This window comes from Numenius arquata, chromosome 12 (genome assembly GCF_964106895.1).
Source record: "Numenius arquata chromosome 12, bNumArq3.hap1.1, whole genome shotgun sequence".
In the NCBI taxonomy this organism is placed as follows: domain Eukaryota; kingdom Metazoa; phylum Chordata; class Aves; order Charadriiformes; family Scolopacidae; genus Numenius; species Numenius arquata.
This window is the reverse complement of record NC_133587.1, coordinates 43,358,122-43,386,118: the sequence shown is the minus strand read 5'-3', so window position 1 is coordinate 43,386,118 and position 27,997 is coordinate 43,358,122. Positions and strand designations below refer to the sequence as shown.

At 42.7% G+C, this 27,997-nt stretch overlaps 1 protein-coding gene across 1 annotated transcript; it reads right to left on the bottom strand.

Annotated features, from left to right (window-relative positions):
• Window positions 1-4: 4 nt before the first annotated feature.
• Window positions 5-27,997, bottom strand: TMIE (transmembrane inner ear). Its single transcript, XM_074157646.1, has 4 exons — window positions 27,899-27,997; window positions 20,315-20,432; window positions 4,468-4,617; window positions 5-369 (listed from the first exon to the last, which is right to left on the bottom strand). The coding sequence occupies exons 1-4, from the start codon at window positions 27,995-27,997 to the stop codon at window positions 5-7; spliced, it is 732 nt and encodes a 243-aa protein (XP_074013747.1).

Here is a 27,997-nt window from a genome sequence, read left to right as displayed (position 1 = left end):
AAGGTCACTTCTTCTTTCCTGGGGCTTTGGCATTCCCACCAGCCTTGCCATTAGTTTTGGTGCTTCCTCCTGATTTTGCTGCTTCACCTTCTTTTTCACCTTTCTTCCCACCTCCTTGTTTTTTGTCATTAGTGTCCTTTCCTCCCTTTCCTCCCTTTTCTCCTTTTTCTCCCTTTTCTGCTTTTTCTCCTTTTTCTCCTTCTTTCTTTTTGTCCCCATCCTTCCCTTCTTTCTTGGATCCTTCTTTCTGGTCCTTTTCACCGTCCTTCTTCTTAGAGTCTTTGGATCCATCTTTCTTACCCTGAGCCTTGTCCACTTTTCCAGATACAGTGGGAACTTCTTCTTCTTTTTTTTCTTCTGCAGCCTGAGCTGTATGCAAGGATGGAAAAAGAAAACAGGAAAGCAGTTAACTTGGGTTGATACTAGCCAGGAAGAGGGCAAAACTCCTCCTCCCTGCTGGCAAATCTTGGACAAAGGGAAAATACTTCTACTGGTGCTTTGTCCATACAGCTGTTTTCCTCACTGACTACCAGATTTTTTTGTCTTTGTTTGGAAAGACAGAAAAATGGGATAAAGCAGAACTGACAATTTCAAGAACTGAGTTGTGAATCTGTTGGAGAAAATGGCTCCTGTTGGTAGGAACTGATCTATGAATTATAAGCACAGGCCATGAGCATTTCCCAGTAGATGTTCAACATGGAGTTGTCTCCTTCCACAAGAAGGAACACAAACATCTCTCATGCAATTCAGTACAGACCTGGCTTGGTTTTGCCTTGGTTTTTATTGTTATTATTGTTGGTTGGCTTTTCTAATTCTTTGTTTTCCTCTACGGGATATATCTCCTGCAGCTGAGAGTGGACAGTAGGGATTCTGCTGGGGATCTTTGCTCTCAGAGATGAACAAGCAGAAGATGGCTTGCCCAGTGCAGGACTACAAAGTACACTTAGCTTGTGTCCTGTGCACATCCAGTCACCATGGGACTGGCTTTCTACCTGCACCAATGTAATTAATGGCATATAGTAATTAGCTATAGTTCACTGTAAGCTCTGTTTTTGTATGTTTTAACATAAAAGCCATATTAGTTACAGGAATCTTATAATGCCTTTACTTATGAAATATTTTTACTTAGGAATATCTTGGGTTCTGTGCCCACATTGCAGTTGAGAAGACTCATCCACTGGATCTACAGACTTTAATTGTTCTGACACAGAATTTGGTAGCAGAAAACTTTTCCTCATCTTTCTTATTTTTCCTTTACTGAAAGTGGTTCATTTTCTCAAAAGTGTTTCTAACCTCGGAGCTTGATGCACTGAACTCTCACCTCAAGATGCAACTTGACACTTAAACACATATCATATTTCATATATTTCTTATGAAAATTATTTTCCTTTGCTCAAGACCAGCAGAGTATAAAGTTTTGCAAAAACAAGTGAAAATGTATTAAGTTTCCCATGACCTCCTTCTCTGAAAATCCCCAATAAAGGACTCAGAAATGTGAGTGGATAACTGTGTTAACACAACTTGTTAACTTGTACATACAAATGTGAGTAGAACAATACAGACTCTTTCTCACAACCACAGGGAAAATCCTGACATCTCATATAAAACAAAGGAAAAGGAAAACTAAATAAAAAAAAAAAAAACAAAAACAAAAAACAAACCAACAAAACCACTACATTGTCTGCTTCTTGAACAAATATGGTAGAAAACAGGTGAACTCCCCAAAATGTCAACTGAAGCAGCCTCAGACCAGAATACTTGAAGATCTTCCAGGCCATGGATCCAGACAGGACATCTCCACCTACAGCAAGGGCCAAATCCTGCTTGTACTTCTCCCACAGGCTGGGAGACAGAGGACAAATGCATAAATTTGTATATAACATTTTGTACACTGAACCCTAAAGTCCATTTTATTTATGTCCACTAAAAGGGCTTGTCATATATGACACTCAAAAAAGTGCATGGAGAGCCTTTTGGCAGTTCAAATATTCCGTCATAGTAAATGTGAAGTAGGGTAAAATAATGCCAAGAAAGGAGAGCATTTAAGCATTGTAATATATTAATGATTAATAGCATTTGACACTTACAAACCTTTAAAGCATTTAATGGCCACTCAGTAATTAAAATCACTCAGGTCATCTCTCTGGCCTTGACTGGGTCTACTGGGGGTTGTCACAGTATAAGTATATAAATAGTTGACAAATACATACATTATATTTAATGACTCCATAAATCAAGGATGGTTGCCAAATGTCAGGGGCAGAGCATCACACTCCGTACAGATGAAAATAAGAACACAGAGATGAAGCCCAAAGCTTTGCCTGCTTTCCATTACAACGCCTATCACGTAGTGATACGTAGTTTCACGTAGTGAAACTTTTTGGGGGACAGGATGCACACTAATCTCAGAAAGAGGGCAAACCAGGGGGGTTGACCACACAGAGCTTTTGGATGTAACACTTTAGGTGCTGACAGCCGAGTCAGTCCTTTCGGGTCCCCAAGACTGGACACATACAGGCATTTTTTAGGCACAATTTACCTCTTCCACTTTAACATCTCCCCTACTGTGAAAGGAATCACATCCGTTTTATTTTCCACTGTGGATAAAGGGATAAAGTTGAGACAACCAGTGCTGATGCAGATTTCTCCATAGAAGTGGGTAATCTATTTGTGGTTGCATGACTCCCACCCCAGTACCTTCACACCCAAGTCCTTCAGGACAACTTGGGCAGATGTATATCTGACCCCAGAGGACTTGGAGCTTCAGAACACATGTATTTATGAGCCACTACCAGACACTAGCAGCCACTCAGCAATGTGTTATCCACCAGCCTCATGCCCTGCACTGTGCCAGAACCATAATTCTGGGATTCTCAAAATCTCAAAGAGTGGTCAACTATTCAACTTGCACATTTAACTGGACAAAAGTTTAGGTAGTCTTTAATGGTGTAGCTGATTTCCCATAAATTGCTTTCTCAGGGTAATTTATTCATGAGTTCATGCTGCAATAATTTACCATGGTCTGATTAAATCTACACCAAAATAGCCAGCCTTTGGATGGAGCACATGTATGTGTTTGTGGATTGCCAAGGTTGCTTACCAGAGATCAAAATTTATTAGCATTCTGGGGTGAAGCAGCCATTCTGCTGCCCAAATGCCCTTTCTGTCACTTCTGGATATTCTCATCCTTCATTTCTTGGTTTTCCAGAAGTAACAGCCAGGCAGCAAGAGGGTGCAGCAGCAAATGACTGAATTTGGCTTTCTGCTATCTTACAGGCATGATCCTTCACACCCTCTGGGATCTACTGATAGCTGATCCTTACAAAGCCAGAATGTGGTCTTTTGGGCAGGAAATCGAAGGATACAACACTAAGCACTTCCATGTGTGGTAGCTCATAAGTGTAAGAGTGCATTAACTAGACTTTTGGATGACTTTTGACTTTAAAGTAGGTCAAGACAATTTCACTGTATTGACAAGAGCTTATCCATGCCAACTGGGTTCAGCTCCAGAGAGTGGTCTGGCCATCCTCAATTTGTAGTGTAGGCATAGTCAGGTGTCTGAAAACCTCTGAAATACTGAGGTATGTGCAAGTTCCTACTGTTAAGCACTTAGTTCTGTATTTTGCTGATGTAGGAATAAATTTCTACAATTATGTTAACTGCCTCTTTCACCGGTTTTATGGACTGAAGCATCACATTTTGAGTCAAGGAAACTCCCAGTTTCCATGAAGCTACAGAACACAGGGCTTGCAGAGAAACAGGAAAGAGAAAAAAAAAATCATAAAAAGGTATCGAGAAAACAGAGGTGAAATGCAGAAAGGGAACTGAGAAGCAGATAGTCCAAGGTATGATGGATCTCATCAGAAAAGAGAAGCCATAGACAGACAGACAGGAAGGCAGTCCCCTAATTTCCTTGCAGGGCCAATTCATCTTCTTCTTTCACCACAGGCAGGGAGTTGAGAAGTCTGGACTGGACATGACCAGAGAGAGTTAGGAGAGTTTCAGTAGAGCCTAGGGTACAGAATCAGGAGAGATGAGTGAGAGGAGCAGAGACCAGTGACAGAAATACTCTTGGCCATCCAAATGGGGTGAGCCATTTATGGGTAACGTGAAACTCTAACAACTCTTTTTTTTTTTTTCCTACTGATACCATCACCACCCCCCAACCCAGGAACTCATTCTTTAAATGAATCAGAATCTCTGGAAATTTTAAATATGAACTTCAAAGGAATGACCATGACTTGTACCATTGGAGAAGCTGTCCCTTTCATTTAAATGACCTAAGCTTCCACAGACACTGAAGGTTGAGTGCATGTAAATGGGAGGTGTTTACCACATTATGGTTGTGCCCAAGGAGCCACATTGTTTTACACTAAGGGAGGACCTAGCCCTTCGCATTCACGCATACAGAAAACCACCCCAAAGGAAGAGATGGGTCTCATGGGTAGGTGTGATCATGGGAAGTACCTCCAGGGATCTCTGTCAACTCGTTTAGAGGTGGCACAGTCTCCAGTTTGTCTGCATATGTCTTGGCTGCTTGCCGTTGAGCATACCGTGCCTCAATCTCTTTCTTTGTCCGGGGAATCCGGCACTTGAAGATACAGCACAACGTGATAACTGCGAAAGGAGAGAGGGAAGCAAGAGCATTCAGTTTAGTCAGCAGATCTCTGTCTAATACAGGTTGGCCCATTTACAGTGGGGAGAAAAATGAAGAATTTCTTCCAGTAGGAACCTGTAGCCAGTAGGAAGTACCTGCCTGAGGGATACGGTCACACAGTCTAAAACAATTGAGTTACCTGAAAATAAAGAATTACCACTCTTCAGCTGAGCTGTGGTAAAGGACTGAGCATGTCCTTCCCACCAAAACCAACGTAAACCCTTGCCTTAAACCATATACGCCAGTGGTGTTTCCAAGTATCAGAGCATCAACAACATAAATTCATTACCTCTTTGGAAAGGACAGCAGCAATTAAGATGTACTGTCACCCTTCAGCAATGTGTTATTGGTAGATGTTCTGACAGCCATTCATTTTTGTGATAGGTAGATGCTGGGGCTGTGGACCTCCAGCTGAAGAAAGCAATGAGAAGTTTGACATGGAAACACTGTAAACCCTTCAAAATAGATCCAGAACAAGAGCTCAATGTATGCTTTAATTGACTCTGATCCAAATTCATTTAGGGCAGGCCAAGAATTGAACCCAGATCTCCTAAATCCCCCCATCATGTGCTTACTATTCCATCATGCTTCTTTCCATGGGCTAGGCTTCTGTACACAACTTAAGGATATAGATAGTAAGATTTATTTTCCCTTCATGTTTAAACCTATACATTACTTCAGAATTTCCATCTGCAAATCTAATCATGATTCAGACATTTCATTGTAATGAAATCACTATTGGTTGGTTTCCTAGATTAGGAATTCACAGACTTGATCAGATCATCCATGTACTACCTCTGACAACAACAAAGCAACTTCAGGGAAAAGGTCAGAAACTGATAATCATAAAATTAGTTGGCCCTCAGGTCATAAACACATGTCAAGAAGCATGAGATCTCATGGTGTCTGTGAACTTTTGAGTTGCTTTTTTTTTTTTTGTGGGCATCCTTAAAATAGTTCAAGGGATTCTTCTAGTCTAAATAAAAGCTCAACATTCCAACCTACCTATATTCTTAACCTCAGTTATATACATTAGGGAAAAGGGTTCTGTAGGCAGGCAGAGCCTTGTGCCTGGAAAGATGTTGTGTGACCAGTTTGTCACACTGTCTCTTGTTTTAAGTGGAGTTCCCCAGTCATCATGAGCAATGTTGACCTTTGAGACTAATCCAAGGAAATGGGAGAAATAATTTCTATGTTTGGTCCCAAGTCTGAGCATTTCTCATTCACCAGGAGTGAAAAATATTGCAGACAGCACTCACAGCAGCAGCACATAGACCATTTTCTGATGTAAATTTTACTTCCTAAAATTTTGTCTTGTACCTGTCCAGCCTCTCCTAAATAAAGAGGGATCACATTAACCAAGAACAAACTCTGTGTGACCTCTTCACATAACAAAGGAGAAAATGAAAGTAGTAAAACACCTTTCTCAGTATTTTGAGGTTGGTGTAAAGTTACCAAGCAAAGTGTAGCAGCTCCTCTATCCCTTGGCTGAATTTTGCTGCCAAAAATATCACTCCCCTTAGACAGTTTGCTGCTGAGGTGTTGTAGTGGAATCACACTCAGGGCCATCTAAATGTCACAACAGGATGAAACAACTGAAGCTGAAGTGAATTGCCTAAAACACCATGAAATTGTAATAACCTGTAATTGGGGAAGCAATCAAGATGCTTTTATCCTTGCTCTTCCAGGTGGGTCAGCAACAAGATGAGGGTAATTGAGCTTTTCCTTGTCTTACAAAAGGAAAGCAAGGTACCCATATGGTGGTGTTGGCAGCAAAACATTGACAGCTTGCAGGTGGGTAATGAACCACATCTGGGAAGCACACAGCTAGGTCTGCCCCGATGTTCAGGGCAGCAGAATTTCACTGTGCACCTGCCCACAGAACCTGCTACAGCTACACCGCAACCAATGGATGGCACAGACAAAAAAATACCCAGTATCTGGGCAAGGACTCCAAGCAAGGTCAGACTAGACATAAGTACGGATTTTTAACAGTGACAGCAACCAGGGAGACAATTTACTGGGTGGGTGGGTGGAATGGGGTACGTGCTTTTCCTCTGACCACGTTTAAATCAAGATCTATTGTTTTCCTGAAAGCACTCCGGAATTCAGCTAAAGCAGGATCCTCTGCTCACATTACAGAAAAATTTGCCAGGAAAATGAGCACCATATTTCCTGGAGATTGATAAATGATAAGACCGTCAGCTTTCAAGTAAAACATGAAGAGATTGGTCAATGCCCTTCAAAGTCAAGGAGAAAATGCATGCCAATATCACAGTAGTTGGCTTAGCCCGACAGGAAGGAGTGGGGGTTGTTGTATCTCTTACAGTTCCACTTTTTTTTCAATTACTAAGGACAAAACCGGTAGTTGTTACATCACAGTCACGAGCTGGGCTCTCTGTTTAACTTTCTAATGGAGAAGAAGTATTACACTGAGGCACATGTTGTCTTGGGATGTGAAATGATTCATAACCAGCCACTGGAGCAAGAGGCTTATGTGAAAATAATGCAGTGTTATTCCTATCTCCGTCCCCCTTGTAAGTTGTGCTTAGTGTGAGGCTCAAGCCATGCAGGGGGCTAAATATTGAACTAAATGCCATTATCTTTTTAAAAGGACAGGCCAGTGAGTAAGATTTGGGTGCAGGAGCCTTAGGACACTGAAACTGATGCCAGAAACGATCGTTTCATTGCTAGTGGGAAGTTATTCCCTATTGGATATCTTTGCTTTTTCCTTTGGGTCAGACGTAGGACACAGAGTGAGGGGGATTCATCTGCTCCTGTTTGTGTGTCCAAAAGGTAGGGATTATGGTCTCAGACAGTCACTCCAGGCTCCCTTTATTGCTGATGGAGTGAAAGAAGCATCGCTACAGGGTAATTAATCTCATTTTAAGACAGAAATTTAAGGTATGCCAAATAAATCATTCTCTGAATCTGCCTCTCTCTCCATTAACCACAAAAAGAGCTTGGAGTGACCAGTCCGACACAGGACCCTGGAAGAGATGTGGCCTCCCTGAAGTGAGAATCAGAGGATGGACAATGTGCACAAGGGCTTCCCAAATGGCATCGGAGATCTACATTTAGGAGTGTGAATTGTTCCCTCATTTAGAAGAAGTGGATCTCATACTTTGGAAGTTAAGAGTGAAATGTTTGCTGCATATTAGAAGTGTGGAGCTATTTTAGCATCATTTCTGTTGTGCCTGGTAGATACTTTAAGTTTTTTCCTGCTTCACACCAGTAAGATTATATTTGCTCCACTGATAATTTATCCATCAAGTGAACCAGAAAGCAATGTAACCTGTAATGTTCCCTGGGTTTTTGTTGATGCCAATGTTAACATTATTTTCCTTCTGAAGACAGCCTGGGAAACTGAACATGCCTGTAAGGGTCCTGAGAGATTCCTCACTACCATTACCCTTCCTGGGGCTTGACTGCCTGGGTTCAGGGCCAGATGAGAAGTAATCATAGAATCATAGAATGGTTGGAATTGGAAGGGACCTTAAAGATCATCTAGTTCCAACCCCCTGCCATGGGCAGGGACACGTCCCACTAGACCAGGTTGCTCAAAGCCCCATCCAACCTGGCCTTGAACACCTCCAGGGATAGGGCAGCCACAGCTTCTCTGGGCAACCTGGGCCAGCGTCTCACCAGCCTCAGAGTAAAGAATTTCTTCCTGATATCTCATCTAAATCTCCCCTCTTTCAGTTTAAAACCGTTACCCATTGTCCTATCACCACACTCCCTGATAAAGAATCCCTCTCCACCTTTTTCATGCAGCTGGTGGCCTTCAAAGGAGGAGTTAGAAGTTAACTGAGTGGAGGCTCCCCTTTTCTTCTCTTGGAAAGACTCTTAAGCTTATTCTCTCATGCCTTGACCATGCTGGAGATGCACTGCAGTGGATGTTGTAGCTTTGCCTGTGTCTGGTCATGTGTCCCATTGACCCAGACCCTGACCCATGGACATGACTTTGTGGCTTCACCTCAGACCTCCTTCGTCACTGCTGATTTGGCTGTGTCTGACACCAGTTACACTTAGCCATCATGTGAGGATGGTTGATAATGAGGATTACTGTTTAAAAATAGCCATCCTGTAAGATAACAGATCAAGTATTGGCCTGTACTCTCTTCCATGAGTTAAACCTCAAAGCAATACTCTTACAAAAGCTTAGTATGTGACATGGCATCAGCTGAGCACAGTAACTGATAGAGTCATGTTCTCAGGATAAAAGAATTACAAGATAGAAAGAAAAAAAAATCATTAAAAAACATCCATAAGGTTTATATGTACAACGAAAGTAGCTTAAATTAAAAGGTTTTGTTTGGGATATGAATATATGCAAGAATATTAATTGCAACCCAGTTGAATATTGATAACGATCACTTTTGATTCTGGGTCCATAGGATGAAGTATTTGGGGGACCAGTTAGCTTGGATGCAACTCAAGAATTTGTTAATATGCTTTTCTTCTGGCAGGCAGATGACCTGACTTCAGGCCTCAAATGGCTGTTTCACATTAAACATTCCCCAATTCTCTTATTCTGCAGGTGAGTGCTTTAATCACACTGCTATCAAACAATATTTTGTCTTGTTCTTTCATGCTGTGGCTCTCCTTTTCCTTTCCAGGATTTCATCTCTCATTTTAATTGTTGAGAAGGCTTCGAAAATGCAGCCTGAGTAAACTATTACCTTAATGCCTGGTGAGCTTGAATCAATCTCTGGGAGATGTGTCAGTGCCCCATTAACACCACAGAAGGTCCACGAAAATATCAAGGTTTGAAACAGTGGCATTATTAATGTTTTCTCTGCTCTCAAACTACATAAAGCAGAAGAAGAAACACTCTGTGCAGTGGCATAATTTTCAATTCTCTCCCTTTTCTCAGCTTTTCTGTATTAATGATATATTGCCTTGTGATACTGGGATAATCAGCATCTTCCGTGAACTGCACAATTAAAATACAGGCTTTTTCTTTTTCAATAACATGCTGTGGACTGCTTTGCTGTTTGGCTTCAAAAAATAATTTTCTCACCTATTTTTTTTCCTTTTCAGCTACCTGACATACACGGTTGAATTCAGCCACCTCTTCTGAAGGAGCATTTCTGGTTTAAATTAAAAAGTCAGGTCTGATCCTGCACATGGTGTTCTCTTTCCACACTGAGGATTCAAGCTGACAATGTATCAAATCATTTTTCATTGTTTCTGCCAGGCTGATGATGTTAAATGCAATTTTTCAAGACGGAAACAAATATTTGGTGGTCCTTTATGAAATGGGTATTTTAAAGGAGTCAACTTTTTTGCTAACTATGATGACAAAAGAGGTATTGTAAGTGATGTATTTTCATTCTTCAGCATATACTAAAACCAAACCTGAATTGGGAAATAATGAAGGACTCTGAAGATTGTTCCTTTCTGGATTTTTAGCCTGTTTTCATTATTTTTACAGGGGACAATGTTTTCCTAATATTCATATCTAATGCTATTCAGATTGGAGGAGCTGAGAAACGGCTGCAAAAAACTCTCATCTGAAGAACAGTCACAGAGCAAATGTTAAACACATAATTTCCACCATAAACAGTTAGATGCCTGTGACTAAATAAGGGCTGTGTGTTTACTCCCACTGGCTAAAACTAAAATATTTCTTTTTCGTAATTGCTGCAAGCGAAGGGCATACGCAAAAGACTGAGAAAGGATCTGTATTGGCTTAAACCAAATATTGGTGCGGCCAAGTTACCCTGTTCATGGTCTCTTTTGTCTTTTCACTTACATGAATTTAGCTCATCAACAGTAACACAGTTACCTCTAGTTTAGCTGGGCAGTAAATTTAAAAAAAAAAAAAGGAGAAAAAAAAAAAAGGAAAGAAACAACCTGGTTCTCCTAGGAGCTGGAAAAGATGTAAATGAAATGTCTTCTCCAGAGACTGCCTGGTGTAATATCTCAGCAGAGCTATGATTGAGAACTGAACAGTTTCATAAATTGAATGGAAATTGGCTGCAATACACAGTAGGTTTGTTCCCTTTGAAGCTGAAAAAATACAGTCTGCCAATGAAGCATTTAATTAACATTTAGCAAAGTAGCCTGCACTGCTCTGAGTTAATTAGGCAGCCATTCCATTGTTAATAATGCAAGCAATTAATGCAGATGTATTCAATGGCAAGTTAACTGCAGCACATGTGTTTAAATGCTCTTTGAGAAGCCTGGAGAGTTGCTTCCTATATGACTACAATGATGCTTTAAGAAAAGAGGTAGCATATTTTGGCTGTTAAAGCTACTCATTAATAGCTGGCTAATTGACACAATGCAATGATTTAAGAAAATTAATTAGTGGTTGAGTGGCTACTTGTAGGACTGGTCCACCCTGAGTGTTCAGGTGATGCTGCTGGTGCCTGAACAACCTCATTTAAAGATGTCATCGGTGCTACTAGAGCTCTTGCTGAGATACTAGAACCTCAGAAGAGGTCCCTGAGGACTTTCAGAGGGCTTCAGAAGAAGGAGGCTTTCCCTCTGAAGGGTGTGCAACCATCTACAGGGCACATAACCGCGTTCTGGCTGTGGGTCAGGCTTGGGATCAGGTTGTGGCAATGGGGACTCGGGATTCTACTGGAAAACAGAGAGACATGGATGGTAAAAATGCCAGATCTGAAGTCCAGATTGGAGGTTGATTAGACTCCCTCTCAAAATATTTCTCAGCCCTGTGTTTTATCCCCCTCCATGGTTGTTCATTCACAGTAAATCTAGTGCTTGGCTTGATGCACCAATTTCCTAGCGAACCAAAATAGAATGCCAAACAATGAAGAGCTCAAGATTGTAGTCCCAATAGTTGTGCCAATATGACTTCAAGCAAAACGTGTTTTTAAGTATGTCCACCCTTGTAAAGCACCCTAAGGACATGCTGAAAGAACTGTATCAAGAGGTCAGGGCCGCTCCAATATTTGCTCAGCCGTTGAGCTTAACTATGTCTCTACACGTGATATTTTCCTGGTGTCTGGAAATGAGGGTCTGTCCACACCATTAGATCACATCATCTGACCTCTCTGCACATCACAGGTTATTAAGTTTAATTACTGCCTGAGTGAAATAACTTGAGTTGGATTGAATCCCACCTTGCTCTGGGGAGAGCTGTTAAGGGGTGGAGAGTGTGGCAAAGTTTAATCGCCCTCCCTGCCACATTTATTTCTCAAATTCTCATTTGAATTGACTTGGTTTTAATTTCCAGAATCTGCTCTTGCCTCTATCCAGTAGACTAAAAAGATTGTAATATACTTCTTTTTTTTCTCTTTTCTTTCTGAAGTCCTTCAATGCTGCAATCAAATGGCCTTTTGATCTTCTTTCCAGCAAGCAAACCAAGGTGAGCTCCATGGGACTCTTGTTTGAAGACCTTTGTCCAGGCACCGAAGAGAGGTGAGGATTTGGGGGCTTTTTTCTCCTGAAAGCCTTTGTTTCGTCAGGATTTATTTTCATACATAAGCAGAAGCACCTCACCAGGAAAACATACAGAGGTCAAAAACCTTCCTACCTCTCACTAACCCACACTAATACATTCAAATAACTCCTTACTGCAGCATTACCCTGAGCTGCGTTGCTTAACTGATTAATTTGCTAAATTTTACTAATTATCATTTAGTCACGGATTGCCTGTTTATTCTGTAGATGAGGTCTAAATTCTTTTCTCCCAACCATAGATCCTGGTTTCTGCTGTCATTCCCTGCATTTTGCTTGACTGGATTCAGCCAACTCCCTGCATGGCTCTTTCCACCTCTTTTTTTTTTTTTTTTTTATTCTCCTGTCTACTGGCAAGGAGGACATCTTTAACAGCAGCCACTTTATATTGATTCTGAGCTCACCAGTGAAAAATATGGCTTAGAGTTGGACCTCTCATCAGAACAAATGTTCCCTTAGGAAATTTTGATCTGAGAAATATTAGATTTCTGAGTTAGGATATGTTGTGTAGGACAAAAACAAGCAGTGTGGGAGCTCCCTGGAACATTCCTGTAGATCCAGACAGGGTAGCCAGGGCACCCGAGGACACAGGTCATGTCATCCTTAGGTAGACATCTAAAGCAAACAGATTAATTATTCCCACTTGTTCTTTCACCTGGTCACCTCTAGATGTCTACCCTGAAAGCATCTCTAGATAGGTGAGCTGAATCACAGAATGATATGGGATTGGAAGGGACCTCTGGAGATCATCTAGTCCAACCCCCCTGCCAAAGCAGGTCAATAGTGACAAAGTGAATCATAGTGACAAAGTCCATATTAGAGGCTTTGGCTGGAATTCTGAGCACTAATTAAAAAAATCTCCTAATTGCTTATGCTTTCTGTCTTTTTCTTGGGGTCTTTTATGCCTGGTGCAATAGCTCCTGAAGCTAGGGTGGAGATCTCTAACCTTCTTTCCCCACCATCCCACCTTAAAGGCTGGGAGCAGGGGTGGGATTTACCATCCCAGGGAGTGAGAGGTTTGGGACCGAGCCTTCTCCATTGCCTCCATGCAAGGAGAGGAGCTGTCACAAGGAGGAGCCAACACCGCAGCTGTGTGAGGCAAGATCTAAGAATGAATGTTTCATAATAATGAGAAATACCTCTTGTCCGGCATTTATTCCAAAATGGTCAATAAGCTGGGCCTGTCTTTTCTGTCAAACTAGAGATAGCAACAAAACCCAAGATCCCACACCCACAGCTAAATGTGTGACTTGGGAAGATCAAGACTAGATTTGCATCTAATCTGGGCAGCTCAGATGTGTCTACCCCCAGACCTCATGTAGTCCTATGGATATTCACAGATTTCAATTCATAATTAATTGCAAACAACATATGGCTGCATTTATTTACACCAGCTGAGAAGGAGGGACATGGGCTGTTATTTATCCTGCCCTTGGAATCTGCAAAATCCCTGTTGTTTGGTGTTACTTGGATTTTATGCGAGATGATGGATTGTGCCTGTGCTCCACACTGGGTAAAGAAAATGCACAGGGTGGGTCAGGCATGAAATTGCACATCAAAGGTAAATGGGAATTAAAATTATGATGGTTTATTGAAATAAGAATGGTAATAATAAACCAGAACATGAAGAGTTAACCAAGTGGGTTTATCCAGGAAGGGTGCAAATCTGATTTTCACTTTCAGATCCATAAAGCCATATGTAAGGGATACTCCTTGTTCCAAGCAGCTCTCAAGCGCACCTGTACCTCATGCACTGTGCCATCCAACCTCTCCCCACAGTCGCCATCTCTGATGCCAGAGTCCACCTGTGCACAAATCTGCACTCCATCACCCCATTGCCTTGACCATGAATGGTCACCGAGTGGGAATGTGTCAAAAGGGAAGATGAAGAAGCAGGTTAGGTGTCCATCTGGTGGGGACACCCATGTGGGGGCTGTTTTGGAGCCCCACCATGGTCCCACACCCCAGCTCTTCCCCTTGCAGCCCCCTCTCTGTGACCTGAGAGCTGTCACATTTAAGAGAAGCCAGCCTCAGGCAATGGTATCTCCAATGCTTTTTAGCTGATAGGGATCACAACAACTGATTTTGTAGTAGTCTTGGGTGTGGGTGTCTTTGTGTGGACAAGCACAACAATGGAGGTTTAAGATAACGTTGTATGAAACAAGAACAGCATAGGTTATTTGTTATAAAAATAAGTAGAAAGAAAGAATATTTACTTGTTATTATTGTATTGGAATACATAAAAAATGGTCCTTCCTTTGTAAAAGACGTTTAACTTTCTCTTAAGCAACCCTTTTTCTGCTCAGCTTGAACTGCATATGTTGATGCCAGTAAGTTTAGGGTCTTGGGCTATTTTGTAGGCACACAAGTGCAGGACAGCTTTAAAACAAGGAAATACCTCACGTGTGATAAGAGGCTTCCATGTGAGAACCTGGGCTGAGGGCAAAAGAGGAGCTCAACATATTATCTCCATTTAAGAGCCATCCCTTTCCCAAGTGACAGAGGACAGTATTCCCCCCACCCTTGCATCCATCTCTGTATGTATTATTCTGTGCACGCTGATGAGCATCTCTCATATGATGGGCTGCTGGTGCTGCAGTGTTTGAAGATAGATGGCCAAATCCTCTGTCGGAAAGGACCATGTGCAGCACCCCTGAGCCAGCCTAAATTATCCGTGCCTCGCTGGGAATCCTGTACATTAATGGAAACATCTGGGTAGTTTTGCCATCCAAAAAGTAATGGTTATTTAATAGTGTAAATCTTTTGCCTGGCATGTATACTTCAACACCCACAGCAAGTTGGTAAATAAAACCTCTAACACTTCAAATTAAACTGCACTCAGTTAATTGCATTCAAGATGTTTAACAGCTTTGTTGGTGCTCATTAAATAATATTTGATTCCTGGGAACATGTTAGTTCAGTGTGAACCTCCCTCCTTTGTACTCTCACATTATTTTATACTCCTCTTGAACCTGTGACAGGTTGAAGGGAAAGACTCCCAGTTTATGCAGGCAGATAAGCAAAAGCTTTGCGTTATGACTCCTAAGCATCCCTCCTGGCTTCCATGCTCTTTTCCCTCTACTTGTGCCTTTCACTCCACAGGAATAAGCCAGCAGAGATGTGGAAGTATTTTCCCCTGTGTTCAGACCCAGTTGTTGGGTTTCCTCTGCAGAAATCAGTGGGGCATTACTCAAAAAAGTGCTGCTGCATCCTCCCTGGTGGGCTGCTGTCAACAGACCTGGGGGTCTACATAAACAAGGAAACCAGCAGACCTTGAAACCCAAAGTAACATCCAGAGAAGAAATTAAACAACAGCCCCATAGGGCTGCTTAAAAATTTTGATGATGGTTGTGATGCAAAGGAAAGGGTGAGTCAATGGAGAGCACACTGGGCAAGCCTTGGGCCAGTTGGTGGCTTTCCCAGGGATGGATCAGGAGCACCCTCTCCTCCATCACTGCACTGCAGTTTGCGAAGGGCAATGTTTTTGGTGCAAAGTCCTCCCTCTCTGTGGCTGAAACAGGCTGTGCAAGATTCCAAGGTTATGACTCAATCCCATCCTATCAGGGTGATAGTGTTGGGTCTCAGTTCCCCATTTACAGCTTTCACAGGACAAAAAAAAAAAGAGAGAGAAGAAAAGAAAAAGCAAGACCAAGAAAGTAGATAGCAGTGCTCCTGAGTGAATCAAATCCTCTCGACAGCTAATCTCATCTGTGTGTTGGTGTCTCATCAAAGCCTCCCCAAGAAAGAGAGAGGCAGGTGAAACCCTTGTCTCTGCTCCTGCCTGCAAGGGGTCTCTTCTTATCAGCCAGCTCTCAGAGGAGCAATCCAGAGCAGCTGAATTATCCCGGGTGCTGAGAGACAGCCCTGATAAGGATTTCAAGGCACACTCTCAGGACGCTCACCAGCCTGCCTTGTTCTGCCTGATTCAAATACCCAAAAGGGAAGGTTTCCTTTAACCGAGGACAAAATGACTGACCTAAAATCTTGGGGGCAGAGGAGTGACAGCGAGTTGACCTGCTGCGTGTGGTACCCGAGAAACTTTCTTTTTCCTCCCTTTCTTTATAGATTTTTCCCTGTAGAGGTTGTGTTTGCTTTAAAAATGAGCTCTTGTGTGCCTTCTCCAGGTATAGCAAAAAGATCTGATATTCCTGATTATTTTAGTAGATAGATAAGAATTATGTAGTAATACACACATCCATGAGATTTATGGCTCCAGCATCACCTGAATGATGCTCTGGGTGTGCTACCAAGTTACATTTTCTAATGTGGGCTGGATTACTCCCAAAGTTTTGTTTCTCTCGTGACGTATCCTATCCCAGAGCAGAAACACAGAAAACCGATAGAGTTGGATGGGTCTGACATGGGTCTGATGGGTCTGGGATGCTTTCATATGGCATCTGAGAAAGTTGGCTGTCAGACACAGAAAAGCCTTCTGCTAACAGTTGTGCAAACATTTCATCTCTTCTCATCTCTGCCGGGTAGATCTAGGAAGAACCTCATTTGGTTTGTCACTCATCCAAAAACCTTTTTATGAGTTAAAAGCTCCAGACATGGCCTTTTTGCCCATTTCAGGCATGTGCGTTGATATGTACGGTGCCTTTATGTGGTTTGGTTTTTCTTTTTAATTTTTTTTTTCTTAAATTAAATATGGAAATGTAAGAGAGTTTTGGATTTGGCTTTTTGTGCTTTTTGTTATGCGATGATGCCATCTTGTGGACGTTGCTAAACACAAGAGTTGGAAGCCACGCCTAAATCATAGCTATGTTTGCAAGTCCTGTCACTCACAGGAGGAGCAGGTTTGTGGGGTGGAAGAGCATGGAGGATCTGCCATCCACACTCTCTAGTTTGATCCTGTGGCTGCCCTTAGAAATTATCACGCATATTTGGGGCCATACCGGAGCCACCATCTTCTATTTTCATTTCAACTGAAAGGCACCCAGTTCAAGTGCTCCACAATCACCCACACGGAAGGAGCTAGAGGCATTAACTCTAAAAGCATCTCAGTTCCTCTCCTCAACCTCATTTAGTCCTCACCTGGATTCACATGACAAAGTAGACACACCCTTGATAAGAAGGTGATATGGTAAACCATTGGGATCTTGTGTAGGCCCTCAGAAGCTCTGGAAAGGATGCTTTTCTGTCTCCTAGTGCAGGGGGTTAGTGCTGTTAGAGGGTTGTGCTACCCTCTTGTTCTGACTGGGAAGGTGCTCCTGGAACCAGGAAAAGGAAGCCATTCTAAAGCTTTTCTCCAGTTCTTGTCCCATTAGAAAAGGAGAATATTGCCTAGTTTTTTGGGACTGATACCAAGGAAGCCTCCAAGACCTCGCTCACAGAAAAACCTGTGTCTGGTCCTGAGAGTTGAAACAAAGCTGGTAAAGCTGGGGAACCACCAATGCTTTGGGGATCGCAAAGCAAAGGAGGAGGAAGATGCTTCTGGAGCAAGACGCAAGAAATGGGTGAGAACCGATTGCATGATTCCATTGTTCTAACGTCCTTAAGGTTGAACCTATCCTGTATTGACTTGAGCCACAAACTTGGTTAATAGTTGCTGCCTTCACCAAATACTTGGGGTTTTTTTTTGTAAAAAACTGACTGAGCTGGTGCAGTTGCTTTCAAATCCCTTCTGTTCATTGAAAAACAGAGCAGCAGTGTCCTAAACTGACTCCCTTCCGTGTTGTGATTTACTGAATCTATTTATCACTCTAAGACTCAGCAAGCCAAAACCCTGTGATCTCCTAACAAATACTTTCCTACCCCTCCACTAATATATATCTGTAGCAGGCAGACATAATAGCCTGATTTTTGATGAATTACCTGTGTGTGTTACTAAGAAGTCAGACCTTAAAGAACATGTTGCATTATTGAATTGCACATAACCTATTCATTTTTTTCCTTGTCTAAACACAGATCCTTAAAGGTATTTTAGGTCCTCATCATTCACCACCTTCAGCACTTTCAATACCTAGGCAGTAACTTTGTATGTTGTTTTCTACAATATGTTGTAGATGAGTAAACTTTCGTGGGTGTTAGGTTCTTGCTACTGATGCTTTTAGGTAAACTAAGGGGTTTTTTGATTCTTTTCTGCAAGTGGTGCATGGTCTGATGTGTTGATTTGCCAGCTTGGGAGGCTTTCCATGCCTCTAACCCTAAATAACCTGGTAATGCCAGAGCCAATTTTTAACGAACAACAAAACAATCAGGACAAAAATTTCTTTATGATTTGATCCCTCTGAACCAAGAAAAAACAGCTAAATAAACCCCTTTACTGGTCTACCTGCATTCTAAAGCTCCTGCTGTTAATTTTGAGGCTTATTTTACATGGTGTATGGAGTGACCAGAGTTAATTTTGCTCTGTGGAGTTTCTTGTGATTGTTTGCAAAGGGTGTTGTGGCATGTGAGGAATTAGCATAAGCTTCGTTGATTGAGATCAGAGAAGTTGTAGGAGCAGTTATCGTTCAGACTTTGGGTGTAGGGTGTGGTATTTGCCCAGGAAGAGCAATGAGGGGAAAAGAAAACAGAGGAAAAATGCTTGTACTTACTTTGAAAATGTGAATGTCTGGTTTAAACAGAGTATGGGGACGTAACAGGAAGGCTATCAGGGAAGGACTGATACAGGTTACCTACAGCAGCAAAGAGGTGGCTGTGGCAACAAGAAGTGACTTGATTCACCCAATACTAGCAGAGACAACAACAGACAGATGGCCATGCTCTTTAATTAGATCAGGGCTACAGTTAGATGCAGGTTCTAGCAGCAAATTAAAAAATAACAGGGAGCACTAGAAATCATTTGTTTACAGTACTGTGTTTTAGAGCTGGCCCAGTAAACCCATATTCTCCTAAACAGGCTGCTTTTAGGTCAGGGCTGGCATTGCCTAGGGGTGTTCCCCACCGGGAGCTTGCGTGTGGCCACTCCGTTTTGGAGAGTGCTCATCACTCATGAGGAGTGAGAGCAGAAGTGATGCAGAAAGCTAAGGCACTCAAGACCTTTCTTCAGTCATTTTAAAATGCTTCATTGCTCCACTTATGAAATTAGCAATTTTAATGAGCAATTAGGGACACAAGCCAGAATAAGAGAATGGTTAAAAAAATGTCTACAAGTTGTAGATGTATCTCAGTCCATAGGGCTGGATGATGCCCTTCCTGGTTTAAGTACGGATTTGAGGTGTTCTGTGAGTTGATGGAATTTACTTTCAGGGACTGGGGACAGGCTCTGTTCCTTTGCTCACCTGTCCCTAACAAGAAAAAGAGGAGGTCCAAGGGAATTGTAGATGAGTCAGTGTAACTTTGTTTGTTGGAAGTCTAGTCTTTGCAAAAGTCTAGAGAGTAACAAGAAGGTGGGGAAGAAATGGATTTATCACACTTGGCTTGTATCAAACTGATATGTTTTTTTGTTTGAAGTTATAGTTGACTCAAGGAGAGAGCAGAAGATCCTCCCTTTGAATTTTGATGGGGTTATGATGGTGTCCTAAGTGATACTCTCGTAAGGAAGCTCGTGATCATAGTTTGCAATGCACAGTGAAGCTTGGTTTACGTTCTTCTCAGAGACTCAGCTGCAAGGGGATGAAGCTGGATGGAGGCACTCAGGTGGGGAATTGGCCATACTTGGAGAGATCCTCAAAGTGTGCTGGGAGAGTGTCTGACCCCATGTCACTACAGTCACCAGGGGTGAGCCAGTGTCTTCCTAGTGCCTGGGTCCAAAAAAAGTTTTTTAAGTCCTGAAAGACCTGCTGAAATCACACTGAAAATCTTGGCACCCGGAGTAGAGTTAGGGAGATTAACGACAGAACTGGCTGTCACTGCAGACCTCTTGAGGCTTCTTATCTCAGCATGTGGGACAGCACCACAAGAGGTCACATATGGTTTGTATGGTTGTGTGACAGGGCAGGACCATGGCTATAACATGCATTTGGGCCTGAATGTGGTACTGCAGCTGAAAACGGTCCCAGCTGATGCACAGCCCTATAGTCTCTCTTATGCGCTGGGGTGCCACCAGCTAGGACCTGTTGATAAGTATGTTGCAAGTCATGGTGGCCCATCTGTTGTTCCTTCAAAGACCCCACCTGCCTCTCTCTGTCTCAAAAACCACTCAGTGTGTTGCCCTGAGATGCCAGAGACCAAAGAGCCTCAGCCTGTGACCTCCATGACCATCTGGTCTGTAGTCCTCCTGGAACAAGTCCTACTTGGGGTGGTGCTGTGGTTGGTGCAAGGCAGAGAATTACCACTTACTGACTGCCAGGACAAAGATGGCAAAGATACCAATCACCTGCCAGAGGCGCAGCCCCCAGATCACCACCGTCTCCGAAGTGACAGGGTCCGGTTTCTTTTTTGGGGGTTCTGTGGTGGCCTGGGAAAGAGGGAGAAAAAAAAGAAAGAGAGAGAAACGTGGTTTAAGATTTTCAAGGGTCCCTAAAACAGTCAGAAGATGCCAGTAGCACAGGAGATGGTGGACCCCAGTTTACTGGCCCCCCAGTTTTAAAGTCTTTGAGGAATAGAGATTTCACTAAAGAGCTTGTATCTAAAGCTCCACTGGCTATTGAGTAGATCTTCAACATCATGGGAGCATCTGGGTCAAATAGCCTTACAGATACCTGCCTTTGGCAGAAGAAACTTATCTGGAGTGACCATTTAGATGGAAATGGGACAAGGACCTGATGGTGCCCATAGTAGCTAAAAGTTGAATAAATAAGGAACCTAAATTTCATTGCAGACTCAGTCCTTAGTTCTTGTGTGCCTCAGTTCCCCCTCTCTGAAATGGGGTTGAACATGTTTCACAGGTGTGTTAAGAGAACAAACAGGTTGTTAGACCAACTCATGTGGTCCCAGTGCAGCGATGATATGGTAGGGTCACACAACAAGCAGCATTTATTCTCTTGCCTTACGGCTTAGAAAATCAGAGGTTAACAACCTCTTGCTGCTAATGAGCTTATGTTGTGATGTGTTGTGGTGCAGGAAAGCAGAGAGTTAAAACCTGCTAGTGACCTTTCAGGAGGGTTGTTAGCAAAACACCTTCGTTGCCTTATATCTGAATGTAGGACCTGATCTGCATTGGCAATAGCCTTTTGATAGAAGCTAAAACACTTCAGTTCTAAAAGAAATATCTCCTAAGCAGGCACATCCGATTCCCTGCTGTGCCCTTCCCTCCTTAGCCCATGAAAGTGCTGTTAAAACACAGTGGTAATGGATACCACAGAGTCAATTGGAGCTGGGGCTGCTCTCCAATTACTTGCCTATTTCTGCAATACAAACCATATTTTAGTCTCTTCCTAATGAAGGATGCTTCCCGCTGTGTCTGGAGCGCTTTGTCTCCCGGGGCACCCTATTCAGAATCCATCTGTGGTGAATAGGATTGTTGTCTGAGCTTGTCTCCTTTAAGCTGCCTTGGCCACTGCTCATTGCAATTTGTGACAGCCACCGTTCTCCCACAGTGCAGGGACTGGCCATGGGGCACGCGGTGGTTAAACCCCAGAACTACAGGTGAACTGAGGGAGAAAGAAAGTCTGGTCAGAGTGGTGTGGGCTTGTGGAGGCCTCTGGGACAATCAAAGAGGTAGGAATCTGTGACACTCGACACTGAAAGATCTCCCTTTTCTACTCCTTACAAAGCATCCAGTGATGAAGAAAAGAAATTGAAGAAGCTGGGGTAGACAGAAACCCTGGGGAGGGATCAGGGCACCATTTTAGGTTCAGAAATTTTTGTCTAATTAGAAGTGCTGATCCCAGAGTTCTAAGTTTACTTCCTGCGTTGGAATCAGCTTTTCTTCCTTACTACTGATCCTGGAGTTAACCTCTAGGGCAGCCTCAATCTGATTCATAGGAGACACTTCATTTGCAGTAGTTGGTGTAATTTTGGCATTTTGTGAAGCTCAGCTCTCCGAAGGATGAGTCTTTTCTTCCAGACTTATCTCTGATGGGCAACTGGGAAAGGGAGCCAGATATAAAGAGGAAAACTGGTGAGAGAAGGAAACTGTGGGGCTTCTGCGGGGACTCTGTGTCCCTGGGTAAGCGCACGAAGAAAGGAGAGGAGACAAATAGGGACATGGTTGGTGTTAGTCCTGCCAAGTTACACCAGATGGGAGCAGAGGTGAAGGTTTAGCTCTGTTGATGGCTGGAGGTTTAAGGCTGACTGTAGATATTGCTCTAGACTTTCTCATGAGCAAGTACCCAGAGGACCTGCTGCAGCTCTGGAGGTCGTCATGCACGTACTGCCTGCTCAGCTGAGCCCTGAGCATTCCCAAAGGTCCTTCCTCCCATCTGCCTCGCTGTGGCACTTGCAGGCCTGTGTTGCACACAGCAACACAATGCTCCAAGTTTTCTTGAGTATGGTGGGACACTTGGCATGAGTGGTGGTCTGCTACGAAGAGTCCCAAGACAAGAAAGAGGCTGTAGCATTACTCTACATCCAAGAAGTGTGTTTTCTCATGAGGGTTGGCTCTGAAAAGACATGCTCATGGGTATACTCCCAGTCTACAGCTGTGGAGAGCAAGCCATTTTGTGGGTCATGTAACCTGGCTCCCTGTCTCATGACCAGCCACAGAGTATCTCACGCATCAGAACCTGATGATCTTCAGCATGTTGTTTTACTTTACCATTAATAATCATTCAGCAATAATTATAAATATCATGTCCTCAAAGAATACAAAATAACATAAAGTAAAAAAGGCATGTCCCCAGGTGTGGTGGAGGCCAGGCGTGGCTCCCCCATCCCAATGGGTCTCAGAGTTGCACTGTGTGCAGGCATCCATCACCTTTGCAGCTTCTCCAAGTGCCCAGCAAGGACTGGGAGAAGGAAAATCTACTCTATAAGGAGATGGATCTGAACTGACATTGGACATTCAGGGCTGTAAAACATCTACTAAACCCCCAAACATTAAATCATTTCCAGGCAATTTGAGTTTTTAGGTCAGAACAGTTTGACACTGGTTCTTCTAACTAAAAAAAAATAATAATAATATATATATAAAAAAAAATCATGCTGGCTTTGCTTCTGATTCATCTCAGGCAGGCAGAAACTGTCAGTGGTGCTGGTGGGGGAAGCAGAGGTATTATCCCCAGTGGAAAAGGAGATAGTTGTTGAGACAGGAGTTTTATTCGCTCCATTAAGCAACAGAGAAGAAAAATTGTAAAAGGCATGGCTTTTCAAGGTCCTCATTGTCTTTTTTTTTTTTTTTTTTTTTAATGCTCCTTCTAATTAGGCTTGACTGGTGTTGCTTTGCCTGCAGCATGGCTGGGCCTTGAAAAACTAACAATGTTTATTCCTAATTGCATTTGATTACACATATCTAAAGACCACAGACGGTTTGGGAGGACTGAGCTTTAAATAAATATACGTGCACACTCTTTCCCTTCCCCTTCTTCCAAGTAACAAGAAGGAGATGGACAATGTGACAACGGACCCCCATGTAGGCAAAACTTATTTAGTGAGGCCATGAAAATCCTCTGCAGTGGTGGGGAAAACCTGGCACGGTCCAGATGAAGCACTGAAAACACAGTAATGATAATTGATCTGTGGCTTCACAGGTCAAGGGCCAATTTAATTGGCTTAGTATTTAGGAAAAAAAAAAGGCTGATCATAGTGACTGAATTTAAGTGTGATAACTCCTAAATCTAGTAATTAACATTACATCACGATGTAGATATAACTCTTGCCCTGGTTGTGAGGCTTGTTTGTGTCAGGGTTGCTCCTGGGCTGGCCAAAGGACCCCCAGTGTGCTCTCAGACCTCCAACCTCCCCAGTTCCTTATGGGAACCTCATTTTTTCCCTGCCTGGACCAGTTCATGGTCCTCTGAACAGCAGTTTCAAACTGAACCCTGATGCCTCTTTTCCTCTGAGAATGGCAGCAGTCACACAACAGCCTCTTTAGCATAGCTGTAGCATTCAGGATAGTTGTTTATTAGCAGAGAAAATAGATTTATTTATAGATGCAATCTCTCTGCAAGTAATGAAAATGCTCTGGTAGCATGTCTAAGCTTTTCCTTAATGTTTATGTGAGTTTGGGTCTGGGAGGCTTCAGTGACTTTGTAGCCTGTCTCTGTCCCTCTCTCTTGAGCCTTTCTCCTCAGACAATGACAAGGAATTTTCCAGAATATACCTTTTATAATTTTATATAATATTTTGAATCCAGCTGACCCAAAATACTGATATCTTCCTTAAAGATGCCATTCTCAAAGTGAACACTTATTTCGAGTTGTGTGTGTTCCTTTGTATGTCTTCCTGAACTAATATTTTCTTGATTAACTCAATAGCTGGCAATAAGAAAAACAAATCTATGCATCCACATGGGAAATCACCCTCAGGAGTCCATTAGAACTACTCAGTAATTTTACCTGCCTTCATTTAAACTACAATCACACATGAGTATTTTTAGATTATTGCATAGAGCATCACATCCATCACATTCACTTGGAGGCTACAAATGAGGGTTACTGTCCCTGGTGTCCAACTATACAGAGCTAAAAGTGTAGTATAAACTGAACTCCACTTAACACCTTGTGTAGAAAATATATCATTTGTCTGTACAGCAATTTGAAAGTGAAAGGTCCTGGAAAACATCTGAGAGCTTTTAATTAACCCCCTCCTTTTTTTTTTTAAAATGGCCTTCAATTTATCTTGCAGGGATCTTCTTGCCCTACTCCATCAGGACCTGCCTTTGCTCCACTGGAGCTACTCCTAACTAGTAAAAAAGCTTCTGAAGAGTTTCTTTCATGTGCCTTCCAAGGACAGAGCTTAATTTCCTGAATAGGAAGCTCCAAACTCCAATCCCAAGAGTTTAATAAAGATCTGCCAGATGCAGAATTGACTCAATAAGGGGATCATTGACTAACCCACACGCTACCTCCCAAACACCCGATTCCTTCCCATCCCAAACTTCACACCTGGTCTAATTCTTTTAAGAGCTGACCTCATGCACATTGTCCTGATCAGGTCACCCTGATTGTTTTCTCCATGAGGAATGCAATATATCTGGGGCCAGCGCACACTGTAATAACCTATGAGGCTGATGGGCCTAAACTCTGCCAAAGAAGATGGACCTCTCCTATAAAACAGTGGGGATTGCAAAGGCCCAGTTTTCAGACTATATATTTTTCATACTTGTCTTTATCCAGCCTGATTCCCTCTTATAGGTACCTGTGCGCAGGCAGAAAAGTTTATAGCCAAGGAGAAAACCCAGGTAAATCAAATGAGGGCTGGGAAAAGCCTTGGGGTAGGAATGAGAAGATAATTATGTCAATAAGGAGTTCAATAATGAACCATATGGGGATGACTGGAAAAATATGGTCTGTTCCAGATGGTTTATCAGTCCTTACTATCAATAAAGTGGCTCAAATAAGCATAGAGATTTCCCTGTACTTTCCCAAAGTGAAGTCCTAATGGCTTTTCTGTTATGCTGCGGAGTAGACAATTTCTTAAGCTGATTCCAAAAAAGTCATAAAACATTATGGTTTTAATTTTCAGCCCTGGCCCAAAAGAGAGCTGAATCAAAGAAGTGATGGGGTTTATGTTGGCGTTTATAAGAGGAAATTTCTGATCTAGATGCACTGGAAATGTTGATGTTCCTCCATCCCAAACTTGTCCTAATTCTGGTTCCAAAGCATCCCTTGGGCATGTTGAAGGTCTGATGGGCAAAAGCAACAGCAGTAGTATGAACTGTCTTATCACCTCATCCAGATTTACCCAGTACCAGAGTAGTTTGCTAATCCTCAGACAGTTAGTTTTCAGTTTGACGGACTGAGAATCTTCCAAGAGGCCTATGAAAGAGGAAAGCTTTTTGTCAATGCAAATAGATTCAATATTCAGAGGCTTTTAGTGCCTCTTTGCTACCAAGTGGAAAGTGTACATGAATCTGAGTATTTGAAAACACTTAAACACCATTAAACAAGAACATCATCTTGCTTCTTTACTTCTCCTTGCTGTGTGGGGTTGTGTTTTTTCTGGTTTTGGTGGGGTGGTTTTTTTGAGCTCACTGAAATGCTCAGATTTCCAGCCCCTTTGACCTTCTTTCTATTTGCTGAGGTGGGCTGGCCTAACATAAATTGAATTACTCAAGATAACTGCATCATATAATTATTTGAAGTAAAAAGTCCTTGCAGAGCTTTGGAGCTGCCTGTAATTCATCTGCTTTTAGAAATACAGAAACTGACTGTTCTTCTAATCTCATTTTTGGATAACTGGTAGTTAACCTGCCACACAACTTGTGTTTCCAGATGAGAGATGCTCCTTCTGATGTGCTATAAGAAGTAGACAAGTTTTCGAGAAAGTCTGGTATAAGGAAAGCAGACCATAAAATTACCCCTGTTTTATAACAATTTTCATAGTTTTGCCATTTATCTTCATTTTGCTTTGGCATGAGGATGATTCCTGTAAAGCATGAGTCTGAAACATAATGAAAGGGAACGTCTTTCTGGTGGGGTGGATGCTGTGTCTGCACGTCGCCCTGGCTCCGGCGAAGCGTGCTTTGTGAAATGTGCTCTGTAAGAGAAAGTTCTGCCTCGCTTGTCACCTTGAGAGCTGCTGTGGGCTGAGCAGCTTGGAAAAAAATATGAAAAATGTCTTCAGCAGAGCATGTATTAGTGTGTAAAGGAGTTTAAGGTTCCTTTTTGCCTTGCTGGGGATGTTATGTTGCGGTCAGATAGAATCTGTTGGTAGACCCATTTGAAAAATCCTGAATTAAGTAAATTTTAAATGAGACAACCAGAGGGTCGGGGCAGAAGATGGACCATGGGCTCCACATGATCTCAGCATGGTTATCATTGGCTCTGACATGTTGGTGATGAACTGCTAAAGTCTGTGGGGCAAAGGCTGTGGAGACCAGTCCTGGCTTGATGCGAGGCCAGGTAAGAGGCAGGGCAGCCAGGGAGGCAAAGTTTTTAAAATGTTGGGAAAAAAGTCTTTTCTTATGCTAGTCCATCAGAACCCTTAACACAGGCATGATACACAGATATATTTTTTCAAGCTAAAACCAGGAATTTGACCAAAGCAAGCTCTGCTGCAAGAATACATTGGCACTGTAGCTCTGGGGCTTTGACCCTAGACCAATGCAGCAGCTGCCTCTAATGTGGCTCAGATCTTAGGAAAAGTGATGAAGAGGTTGAAAATGGCTGGGATGACAAATTTTTGGCAGCTGAATTTCTGCCATTCCAGATAGGATTCTCGCTTCTGAAACTGCTGGCAATAAGTTATAACTGCTACCAGGGCATAGTCTTGGGTTGTGAAGCTGTTCTTCCCTCTCGGTTCATCCCAAATTTGCTGAAGGGAGCTGGGGCCATGGGAGCACATAGTCATCCTCAGGGGAAAGCTCTGAAACTGAGCTGTGGGTGAGGAACATCACCTCAAAAGTTAAGTTTTGGCTGAAATAGAGGAAATAAGCAAAGGAAGAAGAAAAACACAGCCCACACATTTACGTTGGGCAGGTACATCCAGAGACAGGATCCAACTGGGTCATACCTGGTCCTTCTCCTCTTTCCTTGTGCCTCTGATGTGGGGCACTTGTTGGGCACACAATATTGGGCTAGAAAAGGCTGTGCTGTGACTTTGGTCCTTTGCACTGTACCAAGCCTTCCTTGGGGCTTAAAGAAGCTCTTGAGTGGTGATTGTTCTTAGCAGTAACTATTGGTGTTGTAAAAGCACATTCCTTCTAGTGCTAGGCCTGCAGAAAGCAACAAGCATCTCCCAAAGAAGCCTCTAACTCCTTGGAGCCACCTTAAATCCCCTGCTCTCTGCCCTCCCTGGCCTCCTTGAGTAACATATGAGGGAAAAAAACATGATTTCTGGACACCCCCGACCCCTCAGCGTGTAAAGCAAGTTGCTCCTTACCTCAATTAACTGTGCCATGGCAGCTCTTGAGCAGGACAAGAAGAGGGAGGAAGACCTCGCCCAGGAGAGAGGATGCTGCAAGGGTGGATCCCACGCCAT